This window comes from Xiphophorus maculatus, chromosome 5 (assembly GCF_002775205.1).
Source record: "Xiphophorus maculatus strain JP 163 A chromosome 5, X_maculatus-5.0-male, whole genome shotgun sequence".
NCBI lineage: Eukaryota > Metazoa > Chordata > Actinopteri > Cyprinodontiformes > Poeciliidae > Xiphophorus > Xiphophorus maculatus.
The window spans coordinates 21,790,059-21,806,578 of NC_036447.1; the positions used below are offsets into that span (position 1 = coordinate 21,790,059).

General features: G+C 39.3%; 2 protein-coding genes across 5 annotated transcripts; one reads left to right on the forward strand and one right to left on the reverse strand.

Moving 5' to 3' along the window:
• Positions 1 to 453: 453 nt before the first annotated feature.
• Positions 454 to 4,211, reverse strand: LOC102229163 (regulator of G-protein signaling 5-like). Its single transcript, XM_005805073.2, has 5 exons — positions 3,321 to 4,211; positions 3,185 to 3,241; positions 3,051 to 3,103; positions 1,049 to 1,212; positions 454 to 971 (listed from the first exon to the last, which is right to left on the reverse strand). The coding sequence occupies exons 1-5, from the start codon at positions 3,362 to 3,364 to the stop codon at positions 804 to 806; spliced, it is 486 nt and encodes a 161-aa protein (XP_005805130.1). The 5' UTR covers positions 3,365 to 4,211; the 3' UTR covers positions 454 to 803.
• On the forward strand, positions 1,206 to 15,762 carry LOC102221058 (calcium-binding mitochondrial carrier protein SCaMC-3-like). 4 transcript variants are annotated; one of them, XM_005805123.2, is made up of 12 exons: positions 5,917 to 6,469; positions 8,193 to 8,413; positions 9,959 to 10,082; positions 10,205 to 10,292; positions 11,110 to 11,221; positions 11,413 to 11,571; positions 11,647 to 11,799; positions 12,259 to 12,372; positions 12,472 to 12,639; positions 12,717 to 12,864; positions 13,797 to 13,979; positions 15,236 to 15,762. In XM_005805123.2, exons 2-12 carry the CDS (start codon positions 8,216 to 8,218, stop codon positions 15,244 to 15,246), a joined length of 1,458 nt encoding a protein of 485 aa, XP_005805180.2. In that variant the 5' UTR covers positions 5,917 to 6,469; positions 8,193 to 8,215; the 3' UTR covers positions 15,247 to 15,762. The 4 variants fall into 4 exon arrangements, with proteins under 4 accessions (XP_023189960.1, XP_023189959.1, XP_005805180.2 ...); XM_023334192.1 differs by lacking the exon at positions 5,917 to 6,469 and adding an exon at positions 1,206 to 1,297 and having other exon boundaries at positions 13,797 to 15,762; XM_023334191.1 differs by having other exon boundaries at positions 5,916 to 6,469; positions 13,797 to 15,762.
• The last annotated feature ends 758 nt before the right edge of the window (positions 15,763 to 16,520 follow it).

The following is a 16,520-nucleotide window of genomic DNA, read 5'->3' on the forward strand; positions in this document are numbered from 1 at the left end:
CCAGTGATATGGCTGAAAAACTGTATCACCATATATGGGATTCATATCAGGTCATGTTGATAATTATTGATTAGCAGTATTTAATACGTTTAAAACAAAAAGCTAAAACCGAGGACATGACCTTTACTGTTTTATCCAAAGTTTTCACTCTGCCTTTTTATTTAAGCAGTTACGAGGCACAGTGGCGAAACATGAAACTGCTGCTGTGCAAGTTACTCGACAGGTTGTTGCTAGGTAACCAAAGAGCGAGAGAGTTGGTTGATGCCACCAATCTTGCTTAGCTTAGCCATGAAAGGTTGAGCAGCTAAAGCCTTTCCTCAGCTTTCATCCCCCAGAATGCCATCTGGTTCTGGCTCCGAGTTCTGTGAAATTATTGAAAAATCTGACAAGTAATCTACTGAAATTAATCACGTCTAAAGGTGATTATATACAGTATATATATATATATATATTTTTTTTTTTGTGTGTGTATATATGTTATTGATTTATTGCCCAGTCCTAACCTGTGTTAAAACTTTATATATCTGGAATGTTATATTTGCAACTCTATCAAATTAAAACTTAATTTGACAAGTGAATCTATTCAGTAATGTTGAATAAATCAGAACATTCAGAGATTTATATAACCCACTCTTTATTTAAGTATTTTTTTTTTCATCTACATTTAAGCATTTTAATGCTACTGTTCCTAACAGCTTGTAATAGACTGTTGCATGACTAAACGTGTTGCTAAAATAAATTGCACATTACAGTCAAGTCCAGCAGAAAAGATTAGTTTCTGAAGCCGTTTTCAGCTAGGAAGTTTAATAAGCCTTGATGGCCTCTGCACAGTGGTGAGAGCGGAGAAACCGAGGGAAGGAGTCCTTGGCCATCAGGCTGTAGATCCTCTGCTGTGCTAGGTTGAAGGTGTCGGCACACGGGGAGTCCATCATGCTCAGCAGAGCCTCACGGGTCTCAGCATCCAGGTTCACCTGACAGGGAGGAAAAACTGGAGGTCAAAACAAGCTCGAAGATTCATAAATGTTTGGCACTGCGCTCCTCCACTGACCTCTAGTGGAGCGTCGGGGTTGATGAACTGGTTGTAGATGCTGCTGGCTTTGGTCTTCTGCATGTTTGAAGGGGAAACCCTGTAGTCCTCACAGGCCAGCCAGAACTCCAGGTTCTCCTCGCTGAACTCTGAACGCAGGAACCCTCGAAACGCCTGAAGACCGACTGGAAGGACAGTGACGCAGTTATGTAGAGCAGCATCAAGAAGACATCGACCTGGAGGGAAAGCTTCCACAGACTGTTGTCGAAGGTAAGAGTCATTTTATAATTTCATTTAATGATTAATAATTATTCCATCAGACAAACCACAGTATAAAGTTACATTCTGGCATTTTAAATAGCAAAATCCAGCCAAAATATTTTTTTTTCCCCAAATAAATTTATTTTTATATAAAACTGCATGTGTGTGTCTGGTCAATTTAAAACTAAACCAAGCTTGTTCTCCATTCAGTGAAGCGGGTAGAGTATTACCAACATCTGTTTCATTTATTTACTTTATAATAAAATAACTCAAGTAAAATTAAAAACCACAGCGTAATAAAAAAAATGCTCCTAAAAGTAAATTTTTTTCCAAAAATGTACTTAAGTAAATGTAGCTGAATAAATGTAACCAGTTATTGACTCTGATATTCATACAGAGTAAACAAGTCAAGTTTAAATATAAAAACACTTTTGCAGCATATGGAAAGTAAGTGGATAAAAGATTGACTACAATATACAAATGAAATATACTCATGACTAATACCCTTAATTAGCTTTAATGATGGTAAACTTCCTGTTGAGCTATGGTGCTTTTATTTTGAAGGGACGATTTCCGGTTTAACTGTTAGTGTTAACGCAGCTTAACGGCAACAATCAAAAGACAAGTAACGGAGCTTAAAAATGTATCTTGTCATTAGCAGCCCACCTGACAGAGGCAGAAGGTATGTTTATGATGTAAAATATCAAATGTTTTCAATATTGTCTGACTTAAACTGTGCAATTGTCTAATTATATTCCAAAACTAAAGTTAATTTACGTTGTAGACGTTATTTTAAGTTGAGTCAAAAATCATAGTGTCATCCTTCATTCGCGATATGCGATATGGCCTGACTTAATTACACCTTTATAAAAAATACACGCAACAGCTCTTGTAAACCTATAAATCTAAAACATAAGGTACAGGTTAAAAAAAGATGCTTCAGTTATACCTTTTAAATAATTAACTGCAGCTAATTGTAAATTTAGTTGTAAAACAGTTAATTTTTAAATTAATTTCTCAAATTATAACCTAATTAAAATACCTAATTTAGTTTAAGCTCTATCAGAGCTGCAAGGATGGTAGATGGTCTGATTTTTGAGACTCTAATTAAACATAAACACCTGATTAATTGCCTGAGTATATAAATTTGTGTTCAAACCTAAAATCAGAGTTTAAAAAACTAAGAATCTGGTAAATGCAACACGCACAATCATACTGAAACTTTAATCTGAAAAATATTTTATTGCATAAAAACTTCCAGAGTATATGCAGCTAACTGGATGCAGTAACAATGTTAAAGAAATGAAAACAATTTTTTAATCATCTAAGTAATAAAAATGCTGCTTAAATGTCACTAGTTGTTTTAATTTCTTGAGCAGGCTGTATGAGTAATATCTAACTCACTACTACCACCTCACACACATTCATAACATTTAATCATAACATTTAAATATGCTTTATTCTAATTTTTCATATATGAGCCATGTTGAGTTCAATGAGCATAATTTCTAAGTTTTAACATAAATCTACTAGAATAATTTATATGCTTCTTTAAAAAAGTGATTTTTTTTTTTTGCAATAACGTTCTAATTAAATATCATCTTAGCAGCATATTTCTATTGGCATGTCTGCCATATAGTTATTAAGTTTGTGTAGGAATAAAATTAAAGACTCTCTGAGAAATTTTCTCAGTGTCTTTCAACCAAAAGTCATTTAAAAGATTTTTATGAACAGAATTTTAAACAGAAATGAAGTGACCTACTTTTGCTGCCCAGCAGAGTTTCCAGATCCTGAAGGATTTTTCCATCTTGTACCCTGAAAATTAGGCAAAAGATTCATTTAAAAATGCATTGTTATTACCACATATTTAACCTAAAACGAACTTCACTAAGTTGCCTTTGCTTGTGATGGATCTCAGCCAGGTGGCTCAGCTTCACTCGCATCCCTTTTGCCCTGAAACGCATGAAATTAAATTTTAAGCATTTCAAATCCCAGCAAAGTTTATCACCTGGAATCCTAGAGAAACACTTACTTCTCCAAGCAGGAGGAAGGCAGGTAGGAGAGTCCCTTACACATATTTCAAAATGAACTCAATATTATTACTTTAGATAACTTGTCAGTCTGTCTCCGGGGCTTGAATGCGCCGCTCTTATATACAGCGGTGGACATGTGGATTATCTGATCCGTGGATCTGCTGCTCTCAGACCAGCAGGTGTGGAGCTGGGAGCTGAACGGGGATGTGATGGGGAACAGATCAGGTAGACCTGTCAGCAGGAGACACAAAGCAGGTCAGTGTATATGAAAGGAAAATCAAAGAAGCAGCGCTGTGTGTGTGTGTTTGGTCAGGGTACACTGGCAGCCTCATAAAGGTCTGTGTTGGTCCAAACATGGACGTTCTGTTCTGTGGAGTTCTGCAGAAAGATAATGAAGTGATGATGGAGGAGCAGGTGGAGGAGCAGTCTGAGAACTCTGTATGAGTTTTATAACGGACAAGTAGTTTAGCTCTGCAGTATCAATTATATTGCTATTGTTCACACACAGCTGAGAGCGTAGGTGTATACTGGGCCTTGAAACCGTGGGAAATTGTCACTAAGCAACACCTTGCAAATGGATGAACTTTTCCACAGTTTCTTATTGTCAGGTTCGAATCACCTAGAACATTGAAAAAAAATGCAAGAAACAGGAAAAGACAAGAGAGTTACTGTAGATTATTTTTGCTCGCGAGGAGAACAGACAGAGATGTGCTTCAGTTACAATCTCCACCTATTCTGAAAGCACATTCTGCCGCACCTCTCTTTTTATTGAAAATCATCCCCTAGTTGCAATGCACATTTCAGCTCTAATCAAAACATATGCAGCTGCAACGTGATTCACATTTCATGAGATAAACTAGAATATTTACTACAAACAGCATAACTGCATCAGCATAATTACGCTATACACTATCATTTTATAAACATGAAGAATAGCATGTCCTTCTGCTGAGCAGCCGTCTGATTAGAACTGGTGCCGGCTGTCTCTGCGTCCTTCAGTAGGGCCTCCTTCAACATACTCAGAAACATACTGATTAGTATTTATATAGGTTATTATTTTAATTCTATCACTTATGTTAAAACTACACATTTTATTGTATTTTATCTGATAGTCCAGCTCAAAGTAGTCCATAGTTCTAAAGTGGAAAGAAAATAAAAAAATGTTATAAATAAAAATGTGAAAACACTGGCATGAATACGCCTAGATAAAATCCAATGCAAATGCCTTCAGAATTCACCTATTAATTATGTAGAATAATCCTGTGTGTAATTTAATCTCAGTGTAAATCCAGCTGTTCTGTGAAGGGATCAGAGTTTGTTAGCACAGCTGGTTAACATCTGAGGAGCTCCACAGCAAAATTGCAGAAGAAAGTTCAATAAAAATCCCATTTGGGAATGAAATGTAATGTTGAACATAACGCTGAACACATCGTCCCCACAGTGAAGCACGGTGGTGACGGCGTCATGCTGCCAGGATGTTTTTCTTTAGCTTTTATTTATCTGCCATGCATGCTCTCTTTGCAGTTTGTAAATTCCTCATCACTCTGTTTTTAAAAAAAAAATTGTCATTCTTTCAAAAAAAAATTTTTAAAAAGTTTTTAGTGCAATCATAATTATTTAAGATGATTCAACCCATTAATTTCACATCTTTTAGTTGGCTTGCGTTAATTTCTGATGTTGCCTGTTATTATTTTTAGATTTCCCTTGGACTTTTTATGTTGTATTTTCTTTGGGGTTGGCTCTATTTGGGGATGTTTGTCACGTCGTAACGCTCTTTTTTTTTTTTCATCATGAGTGGCCATGTTAATAGTTTTCCATTTGTTTTTAGTCTTTCACTCTGTTAGTGAAAGATTAAGAGACTAACAAAGATTCATATAGAAAAGATGATTTGTTGTCTTTTCAGGGTCCTAACGTCCCCAGGACTCTAGGATCTTCCTTTATTTATTTGTTTGTTTGTTTGTTTTAACCATGTAGCAGTCTGGGCAATAAATCAACATATGGTGACAGTCATTTGATCATTCTCAATAGAAAATGTCAGAAAGAAAAGCATCAACTAACTCACCGGCTCTTTGGTTACCTAGCAACAACCTGTTGAGTAACTTGCGCAGCATAACTGCTACTGTTAAGCAGTTATGCCTCTTCATAACTGCTTAAAAATAAAAATCAACGGTGTGGTGTAAAAGGAGAAGTCGAGAAAAACAGCTAAAGAAGAAATTGAGGATAAAACAAGAAAGGTCATATCACCAGTTTGGCAGTATTTCATATTAAAACAATAAAATTAATAATTTTCAATATCAACTGATATGAAACTGTGCACCCGTATTGCCCGGTTCTATCCTGCGCTGTCGCAAAGCTCAATGCTGGGCAGCCCATGTTCTCATATTTGTGCCATTAAAGCACCAGTTGGACACTGGGAACCTGTTTTGACAGTCCTCTGAGGAAAGGAGCTGATGTCCTCACTGTTGACGAGAAGTGGGCGACGGGAGTGAAATGCCAACCATCATGTGAGGAAACTTGAAGCCTGCGGTGCTAATCCACTGCAGACAGAAAGTACTGACAGTTACAGCTTTGAAATGTTATCCGTGCATGTTGTGCTTAGTTAGTTCAGATAAGAGCTTAACGAAAGCAGAGAATTGTCTGTATATTTACATCTTTTTGGCATCTAAATAGTTGCAGATGCACAAATGAAAGATAAAGGCGAACAAAAAGTTTGCATGCATTAAAGAAAAGAGGAACTGTTATGGTGGTAAAGAAAAAAAAAAAAAGAAGTACAAGTAATCTGAATGCGTCTTGTGAATAAGAGCTTGAGGAAAATAAGTGAGCTGAACATTAAAGAGGAGATATGTGGAACACGCAGCTATAACCAGGACTACATCCTCCACATTCACTCAGCGGACACTGTGGCCGCCAGCGGACTGCTTCTCTCGCCTCTTCCTGCTTCGTGAACAGAACCGCGTGAAGGAAATCCACCCAACACGGAGCAAACAGCTGGGCTGCACCCGGAACCCGCGGGATCCACTGGGACGCAGTGGATCCGCGTCAACTGGCTCCAGTACACGGAGCTCCGCAGCCGCTGCTTTCTCCCGCCAGTCACGACCCTCCTCTGCATCCGGCTTTGGTCGGCGGCGCCTCGGCGTGCAGATAAACAGTGAGTCAGGCTGAGGCGGAGGTCTGCTGGGTTTTATAATTAGACTCCAACAGCCTCCATAACTGCTTGAGGATTAGATTATACGCGATTATCATTGCAGCCTGCGTCAATGCGTGGAGCTGTGAGCTGAAAATATACACTTTTATTGCTAATGTTTAGCAATAAATTATTATAGTCGTGTAATTTGTACATAATTTCAGAATAAGAGATGATTTGTGCTTTAGCAGAAGTACAAACCACTAATATGACTTTAGCTGAACTATAAGGACCTAAATATACTCATGGGTTGGAAAAAAACTGTCAACAGGGAAAATGTTTTCCATTCTTGTAAACTGTGCCTACCAGGGCCGGATTTAGGGAAATCTGGGCCTCTGGGCTGGAGTCAGTTTTGGTGCCCTAGGCTCACACACATTTTTATTTACCTCAAAGTACAAAGAGTTGGCTAAACATCACCTTTAAGCTGCGGGCAGATTCAGTAGTGTTAGAGGAGTTTATTGGTGGTAACAGGTCAGGAACTGGGCAGGGAGGGGGAATGAACATACAACAGCAGACTCAATATCGTAACGTTAACTTCTGAAGTTTGCGTCAATTCACTTTGTACCACTTCTTTCTGAAAGATTCCCTATAAACATGGTATAGTTTCTAGAAATGTTTACACCGTCACAAAAATTTACCTACTCTCTTCTTTTTTGTTTTCCAAAGAAATTACTCCTGGCCCTGTGATCTTGTGTTTAGTTGTGTTTCTACTGGTAAAAGCCACTGATGGAGCTACTGACATCATTTATAATGTGTTCTCTTCTTTTTAAAATTCTTTCTAGAGAAAGTTCTCCTAGCTCTGCACATCTATGTATAGTTGTGATTCTTTCATGGATGGAGTCATTGATAGAGCTATTTAGCTCTTATCATTGTTTTCCTAGTTTTTTCTTTCCATAAAAAGCACATCAAATCCATTGATTGATTCTGTGTTTTCTATCCTAGACAAAATATTTAACAGAAATGTACATGAGTACTTTCTTAACACAGAAAGTATTTATGGTCCAGGAGGAATATGGCTTTGTGACTGGATTACAGAGGTAGATCAGCTGTCTGGCAAATTGTTTTTTTTTTTCTTGTTTTTTTTGACGCTATATAAATAAAATAAATTGAAATAAACTGAAAGATGAAGCCCAGCTTTTTTAAAAGAAATTGTTAGAGCTGTTCGTATTGTAGATCCCATTACAGAAATAAAAGCGTAACACTATTACCCATAAATCTCCACCTGAATGCATCGATCTCCAAATAAAGAGCCTCCTTATGACATTGTTTGACAAATGGAACAAGTTGAATTCAGGTGTGAAAGGAACACGGCAAAAACGTCAAAGGCTCAAACCAACGTGTTTCTCCATATTCTGTCCGTTGTTATTTTTGAGCTTAATTGATTTTGTATCTCCAGATCTTGTTACATACAGAGGTTTGTAACTTTATCTAAGGAATCATCAAAACATTCAAGTACTCTCAGTGAGATTTTTCAATATCTTGCCTGATATGTGCAGTAATAAGACATTTAGTTATATCTGCATGAATCTTTAATTGAAAAGACCTTCAGCACAACTGCATTGGCTCTCTTTTTGGGCCGTAGGTGAAGTAGCCAAGTCTAAAAGTCCATCGCTGCCTCGGTGTACAGGTCTGAAGGATGTTCATTGTTCGTTACGAAGGTTATTGAACTGATGCTCTTGCATTTCAGCTGACTCCGAGTGACGTCCGGTCATGACAACCCAGCGGTCGACTTGGATCCTGAAGGTGCAGTGTCAGGAAGATCAACACTTTGTTCCAGATGAGGAGAGAAGGAAGCACTGGGCTGAGCTGTTCGAACAGCTGGACCTCAACAAAGATGGACGCATTGACATGCTGGAGCTGCAGGCGGGGCTGGCACACAAAGGGCTCTCCAACGGCTGCCTGCAGAAGGTAAGTAACTACGAGGCCTGAAGCACGGATAAGAAAAGCAGGTTTGTATTTTATCACAGACTGAATGAAACTATGTTAAAAAGTTTGATGAAATGTCTCCCACCTGGGGTGGTGTGGAGGTGCAGGGGTAAAGCACAACTCACGTATGGAGGCCTTAGTCCTCGATGCAGGTTCGAGTCCCGACCTGATGACCTTTGCCGCGTGTCTTCATTACCCACTGTCCTATCTAACCACTCTTAAATAAAGGCCGCCTCAAATCATTTAGGAAATGATAAAAATAAAAAAATAGTTCCCACCCAAAAAGCATCTAAATATTTTCTCCAACATTTTTTTTTTGTTTGCACGTTATGAAGATTTATACCATAATTACATCTTTAACATCTTTTTCTAAATTTCATAATAATTTTTGGCAAGATCTGTATGCTAATCTAAGCTTTTACTTTGTTGCATTACAGAACATAACAGGGTTAATTGTATCCCTCGTAATGATAGAAGGAAAACAAAGTCAAAAATATTACATTAAGTAAAAAAAAATAACGGCCCATCTTTATTCAAACTGCGCCATGTTAAGTGGCTTGAGTTGATTTTTGTAACAGTGTAATAATAGCACATGGTTTCTGTTGGGTCTAGTTAAAAGTGTGCAGCCGTTTTCATTCCGTAAACGCTCTTGAACCATGTAACCTCCAGTTTGTTTGGGTACTGTTTGTACCAGAACATCAGCAGCGTGGCTGTTTTGTGAACACAGGCAGACAATTTAACTCTCCTCAGTTAAATCCTCAGTTGCTGTGTACATGTGGCCATGTGTCTGTGAAGGTTTCTGCATGTGGGCACGTGAAGGGCAGCGTGGCGGTTATTTCTGTCTAAGGAGGCTGCTCTTGTAAGCTGAGAATGGTGACCTTTATCCCTGTTGTACTCCTTGTATTTTTTCATGAGTTATCAGGTTTTCCTGGTTATATTTCCAAGAGGTTTTGTTCCGTTCGTATAGGTACCATGTTTTTGTTTTTTTTACTGTATAATAATTTGCTATATTTTAGTATTTTAGATTCATTTGTATGTAGGCTTTTTGGGGGGGGGGCATTCCAGTAAAGCAGGGTGGCAGTCCAAAGTGTGACCCATTTGGCCCATCAGTCAAAAAGGCCAAATGGTGTTGAAGTATTTTTCTCTTATCGACCACACTTTTTGCTTCTACTTTGATGCAACAGTAAATAGGGCAACAAACATTCAGCGACTTTTCCTCACAAGCAGAATTGCGGGCATACATCCATTAAACATGGCCAAATATATTAAATAATATATTTATTTCATATATATATATATATATATATATATATACATATATATATATATATGTATATATATATATATATATATATATATATATATACAGACAGACAGACAGACAGACAGACAGACAGACAGACAGACAGATAGATAGATAGATAGATAGATAGATAGATAGATAGATAGATAGATAGATAGATAGATAGATAGATAGATAGATAGATAGATAGATAATATATTTAAATTCTTCATTTTCATTGTCAGATTGTAGAGACCGGGGACACCAACCAAGACGGAGTCCTGGACTTTGAGGAGTTCGTCGAGTATCTTCACAACCACGAGAAGCAACTTCAAGTCATGTTTCACCATGTGGACAGAAACAAAGACGGTCTGTGGCCGAAAGGAGAAAGACGGAAGAACAATGAACCTCACTGTTATTTTTTTACATGTTGTTTTATCCCAAACCTTCTAACTTCCTTCTTGTGTTCTGCTGTCTCTTCATATCTGCAGGTTGGATTGATGTGGAAGAGATTCAGGACTGTCTGCACACCATCGGTGTGAATGTTAGCCCTGAAGATGCCACCAGGATTCTGCTAAGGTTTGTCATCCAGGCTCTCTTCATATCACTACACAGTTGTAGCCAGATTTATAAACCGTTCGAAAACAGACAGAATCTGTTTTTTTCACACAATCCAATAGTAAGTCCGGCTAAATCTTTCCTGTTTTATCTTAGTTAGGTTTGAAAAAATAATTTATGTTTGCTAAATGCCAGGATAAGGACTTTGTGAATGAATAAATGAATCCAAGCTCATTCTCTCATTGAAGGTAAAAATTTTAATTAAAAAAAATTGAAAAATCCCTATGAATTGGTCGTGACAGCTGTTAGTTATTTGATAGGCGTAATAAATATCAATGTATTTTAAAGTATCATTAAATACAGTTATTCTTTGTTTATTTATTTAAAGTAACTTGATTCCTAAAGTAGCTGGTTTAATAATTAGTTGTTTTTTGTGGCAGTTTTTTGAAGTGCAGTGTTTAAGTTTGTAGTGCTTTGACTGCAGTGATGTACAATCTTAGCCATAAGGTCTTAAAAAACACTACAGTAGATTTTAAATGCTTTATTTCACCATTTTTATCATTATTCCAACATATACCCTAAAAGATCATAATAAACTTTTAAATCCAGATCGCCCATCCACATTTCTTGCTGACACAGTTATATACATTGAACTGTTGTTTTACTATATACTCAAGTTATTGATTAATTGATTACTAAATTAATTGACAATTATTTCAATAATCGAATTCATTACAATTAATCCTAATTATCCTATTAGAAATGAACTTTGCTATCATAAGTTATGGCTGCAGTGTCTGTGTCAGTGTGTCTGTTAATACATTTGGTTTTTCTTCAGTATGGACAAGGATGGCACCATGACGATTAACTGGAGTGAGTGGCGCGACTACTTCCTGTTCAAACACCTGAACGACATGGAGGATGTGGCTCGGTTCTGGAAGCGTTCAATGGTAAACGAGCTTGCAGAACTTGAACAAGAACATCTCTAAATAACAGAGACGGTGCAGTTGGTTGGAACGTCACGGAAGTAGTTCCTACAGTTGGTCTCTAGACTACAAAATATCATGTCTGAGATTTATTTCTAACTCCCTATTTTGAAATGTGCAGTTTGTTCTTTGCTCCCGATTTGTGGTCTCAGTAGATATTGGACACAGGCGAGCAGCTGACAGTCCCAGAGGAGTTTTCAGAAGCGCAGAAGAAGTCTGGCTATATGTGGCGGCAGCTGATGGCGGGAGTCATGGCTGGATCTGTGTCCCGAACCGGAACCGCTCCACTGGACCGCCTCAAAGTCTTCAGACAAGTCAGTCTAACAGCAGTAGAGTAAAATGTATGAGAAAATGAATCTTTCATGCCTAACTATTCCCGCTCTGTACAGGTACACGGCTCCTCTGAATTTAGAGGCAGCGCTCTGAGCGGGTTTAAGTACATGCTGAACGAGGGAGGACCATGGTCTCTGTGGAGAGGCAACGGAGTCAATGTCCTGAAAATCGCCCCTGAGACTGCCATCAAATTCTCCACTTATGAACAGGTGAACACTTCTACGACACCTGTTGGATTTGAGATTTGAGTTGGATCTATCGTGTCGTTTGGCGTATATTTTAAATTATCATTAAATATGATTTGTTTTCCCATATGGCAACACTTAGCTTGTAAGTCAAAAGCAGATGGATTATAGACTGTGTGTTATTAAAAGGGAAAAAAACAACCATCACAACAACAATGATGCATGCAGGCTTGTTACAATGATGCTAATTACAGGCTGCATTCTGAAATTAACTACTTGAAATTTAACTTGTATTAAAAAGGCAGTAGTATTGCTCTTCTCTCACAAACTAATGAATGGCATGAAGCTAAGATGTAATTAATATAAAATCTAAGTCTTGTAGCTACATTTCCCTTTAGCTTTTAGTTTATTTAAGATCATAGAGCATAAATGTTTGATAGTGATGCTTATCCCGAACCTTTGCTTTCCTTGTATTCTGCATAGATCAAGAGTGTGATGCGCGGTCATGATGAAACAAGAACTCTGAGGGTTCATGAGAGGTTTGTCGCCGGCTCTTTGGCTGGAGCAACAGCTCAGACAGTCATTTACCCGATGGAGGTAATGGGCCAAACATGTACAAATCATTCGACGGCACTAAGAGGAAATGCTAAGGTTGCTTATAAATGAATCATCTCAGTCCCTCTGTCTGTGCATCAGGTGCTGAAGACGCGGCTCAGTCTCAGAAAAACGGGTCAGTTCAAAGGAATAGCAGACTGCGCCAAACAGATCCTGCAGCGGGAAGGCGCTGCGGCCTTCTACAAGGGCTACGTCCCCAACATGCTGAGCATCGTCCCTTATGCTGGTATTGACCTGGCTGTGTATGAGGTCAGAGGGAAGCGCAGCTCTCAGTGTGGCGCATTTCCCCTGGCTCTTCACTTCCCACTCACTCTTGTCTTCCACAGACGCTCAAACTTGCATGGCTGAACCGGAACACGGGCTTGTCTGACCCGGGGGTGATGGTGTTGTTGGGATGCGGCGCAGTCTCCAGTACATGCGGGATGCTTGCGAGTTACCCGCTGGCGCTGATCCGCACACGCATGCAAGCACAAGGTTAGGACAGCTGCGGGCATCTGGATTCCACCAAACGTTTCAGAGAATGAAATATAGTTTCATATCAGCCAAATTGCATTACAAATCTAATTAGAGTGGATGTATGATTTGATTGAATTGACATTTTGTTGTAAATTGTCCTTTTCCTATGATTGCTGGAGGGGTGGACCGTGTTAAGGTTTTAAATTTTACCCGGTCGCTAACGTTTGTTACCGGTTCAGTGCTACGAAGCTTACCGGAAATTCTCTGCGCTGCAAACAACCGTCTTCCACTGCAATGGGAGAAGTGCTATTCTGAAAGAGGCAGATATTAATCTTAATTCAATATTTGGAAGTGTGGCCGACAGACTGAACAGCTTCGTTCACGTCCTCCGCTGCTGTGGCTAAAAGTACAGACAGACTACAATTCTAAAACAGTGCAGAAAATCGACGTAATTGTTCACAATTTTTCTTTCTGTTCGCTGATCGGCCCCGGTAAAAATCTACCAGGGGCAATCCAAGTGAAGGACAGAAAGCCCAGATTGTGCTGCAAGCGAGATTGTTTTCAGGGAAAACTGCACAGGGAGGCAATGGCCAGTTCTAGATAAATGAGATTAACTGAATATAATTAAATTGAAAGAAATACAAAAAGCAGTTTTCAAATAATGATTTAATTTAATAAAGGTTGAAAGCAATCAAAACCGACTAACTTTAATCTACTAATAAATTATTAAAAGACGACTACTTTAGATCTATTAGTTGTGCCAGTTTGTCTGCTGATATTTGAAATCCAAAGACTCAACATCTTGGGCTGCAATCCCCAAACTACTTTCTTCTTTTTAGAAGGAGACCCAAAGTTCCTTTACGTGTATCTCTAATATTCTATAAAAATATATAAAAAATGTTTTTCTTATTTTTCCTAACTTGATCTTTCCTATATTTCTCTCCAATCAGCTTCAGTGAAAGGATCCCCTAAACTTTCAATGCTGTCCTTGCTCCGCAACATTGTTACGCAAGAGGGCATCGCCGGACTTTACCGAGGAATCTCCCCCAACCTGCTAAAGATCGTCCCGGCCGTGAGCGTGTCCTACGTCGTCTATGAGTACATGAGAATAATGCTAGGAATGGACTTCGAGGGTAGGAGGGAAGGGAAGGGGCATGGGTAGATAAAGGAGACGAGGTTTGCTGTGAGTTTTTATCTGCAAGCATGTGCAGAAACGTCGTCAGTGCATGAAAAAAGGGCTTTACTCGTGAATAACTTTGAGACAACTTGACTTGCATTTATGACGCCTTGAAGAAAAAAAGACTACTGCAATTCCGGACAAAAAATTACCAGGCAGTTGGACGTTGTACTTTTATTTAATTTATTTTGGTTTGACAATAATTTGATGGTAATTACCGATCATCAACTGGAGGAAAAAAGTACTATAATGATGGTCAGGGTTATATATATAATAGGGATATAACCATCATTATAGTTTTAAACAAAACTTCACCCAAGCATGATGTCTTGCAAACATATTCAGACCTCTTTAATGTTTTCACATTTTGTCAGCTAAAACTATTACTGACAGATTCAGATGTTCTTGTCATTCAGCGTAACATGCACTGCTGAACAAAATTATGACACATGCCAGGTCACAAACAGAAACCAGCTGGACAAACTATAAAATAATACAAAAAGAATATTTTATTGGGAGTTAAGGTAACAGATCAAAACAAAAATCATTGAGAAGTGGAAGTAAAATGATGGGGGAGATGAGAGCACGTTTGCATTCAACCTTCTTTTCCTCTGATGCCCCTAAATAAAATTCAGTGCAACTACATGCCTATAGGAGGAACTTAGTTTACAATTCTGCACTATTTTGTATGCCATAAGTCCAAATACAATACAATGAGGTTTGTAGTTGTAACGTGACAAAAATGTGAAAAGGTTTAACAGGTAAAAATAGACCTGGAAGACACAGAATTATGGCTTCACTGTGGTCAAATAAACAAAAGGCCTGAAACTCACCACTGGGCTTCTAAACCACTGGTGGATGCTGATAGAAATGAACCCTTGATGACAATAACCAAACCACATTAGTTTGGGAAACGCAAGCAGCTTGTTTTCAAAATCAGGGTGGGAAGATGGGGAAACATCTAAATGCTGTATAATGTAATGAATAATCAGCCTCCATCTGCACAGGCTGCTGTTAATTTCTGGAGTGATGTGTTGCTTTTGAAAGCTAACAGCTGTGTGGGGAGTTAACCAACAAGCATCTCGCTGCATCTGCTGCTGCTGCTGCTGCAGGAATCTGCACGGGTGCAGGCTTGCATGAACTTGCCAGACACACAGTGACCTCTGGAAGGCAGCTCACGGTACATTCCTTCAGCATTGTTTTCTCTACCAGGTGGGCAATAGAGAAGATTGGCTGTGGGAGGAACCTGCACAGACTCAGGACAGTTACTGATGAGTCTTAAACTAGTATTACCTATACCAAAGCACAATGACAGCCTGACGGAAAGCAGGCGGTCGGTATCGTTATCACATCTTTGAGTGAAAGGACAGTGGTGAGAAGAAGAAAAGACGCACACAGAACTGCCTTTATGGACTGAAACTGGACAAAGATGCACAAAGGGTTAAAGTGACCTCACCTGCCATAACATTACAACAGTCTATGCAGAAAAGTGTGGATTGGGTGATGCCTTTCAAAGACTTGACATGGTCCACTGGCACAGCGTGTTTCCTAAAAGGTTCATTGTATCTGTTTGTAAAACAAGAAGTTATATTTAATGTTTTTAAAAAAACATGCATGCAAACAAACTGCATGCACTGCGCTGCTTTTGTGGACAATTTCCACATATTGTTTTAATGTAAAATTAAAAGAATTATATTAAACCTTTGTACATTTTTGACAAAATGTCAACTGAATAAAAAGACAGAATTAATATTGGATCTGTTCCTCTACAGGCTCAGGTCTGTTGTATTATTGTGTGTGGAAATTTGGGTTACAGTATTTATCTATCCATCCATTTTTTTCCGCTTTATCCGGGGTCGGGTCGCGGGGGTAGCAACTTAAGAAGGGAGGCCCAGACTTCCCTCTCCCCGGCCACTTGTTCCAGCTCCTCCGGGGGAATCCCAAGGCGTTCCCAAGCCAGCCGAGAAACATAGCCCCTCCAGCGTGTCCTGGGTCTTCCCCAGGGCCTCCTCCCAGTGGGACGTGCCCAGAACACCTCACCAGGGAGGCGTCCTGACTAGATGCCCGAGCCACCTCAACTGGCTCCTCTCTACGTGAAGGAGCAGCGGCTCCTCCCGGATGACTGAGCTTCTCACCCTATCTCTAAGGGAGAGCCCAGACACCCTACGGAGAAAACCCATTTCAGTCGCTTGTATCCGTAATGTCATTCTTTCGGTCATGACCCAAAGCTCATGACCATAGATGAGGGTGGGAATGTAGGTCGACCAGTAAATCAAGAGCTTCACTTTTTTACTAAGCTCTTTCTTCACCATGAAGGACCGGTACAGCGCCCGCTTGACGGCAGACGCTGAGCCAATCCGCCTGTTGACCTCTCGTTCCTTCTTCCCTCATTCGTGAACAAGATCCCGAGATACTTGAACTCCTCCACTTGGGGCAGGACATCCCCCCTCCCGACCCGGAGAAGGCACTCTACCCTTTTCCAGCTCAAGATCATGGC

Bases quoted from the DNA above. Each gene is read 5' to 3' on its own strand.
- LOC102229163 (XM_005805073.2), bottom strand. From the start codon at position 3,364: ATGTGTAAGGGACTCTCCTACCTGCCTTCCTCCTGCTTGGAGAA. The intron at 3,242-3,320 runs GTAAGTGTTTCT...CATGCGTTTCAG, and splicing joins CCTTCCTCCTGCTTGGAGAA to GGCAAAAGGGATGCGAGTGA. The intron at 1,213-3,050 runs GTAGGTCACTTC...CTGTCCTTCCAG, and splicing joins AACTCTGCTGGGCAGCAAAA to TCGGTCTTCAGGCGTTTCGA.
- LOC102221058 (XM_023334192.1), top strand. From the start codon at position 8,216: ATGACAACCCAGCGGTCGACTTGGATCCTGAAGGTGCAGTGTCAGGAA. The intron at 10,083-10,204 runs GTCTGTGGCCGA...TCATATCTGCAG, and splicing joins TGTGGACAGAAACAAAGACG to GTTGGATTGATGTGGAAGAG. The intron at 11,222-11,412 runs GTAAACGAGCTT...TGGTCTCAGTAG, and splicing joins GGTTCTGGAAGCGTTCAATG to ATATTGGACACAGGCGAGCA.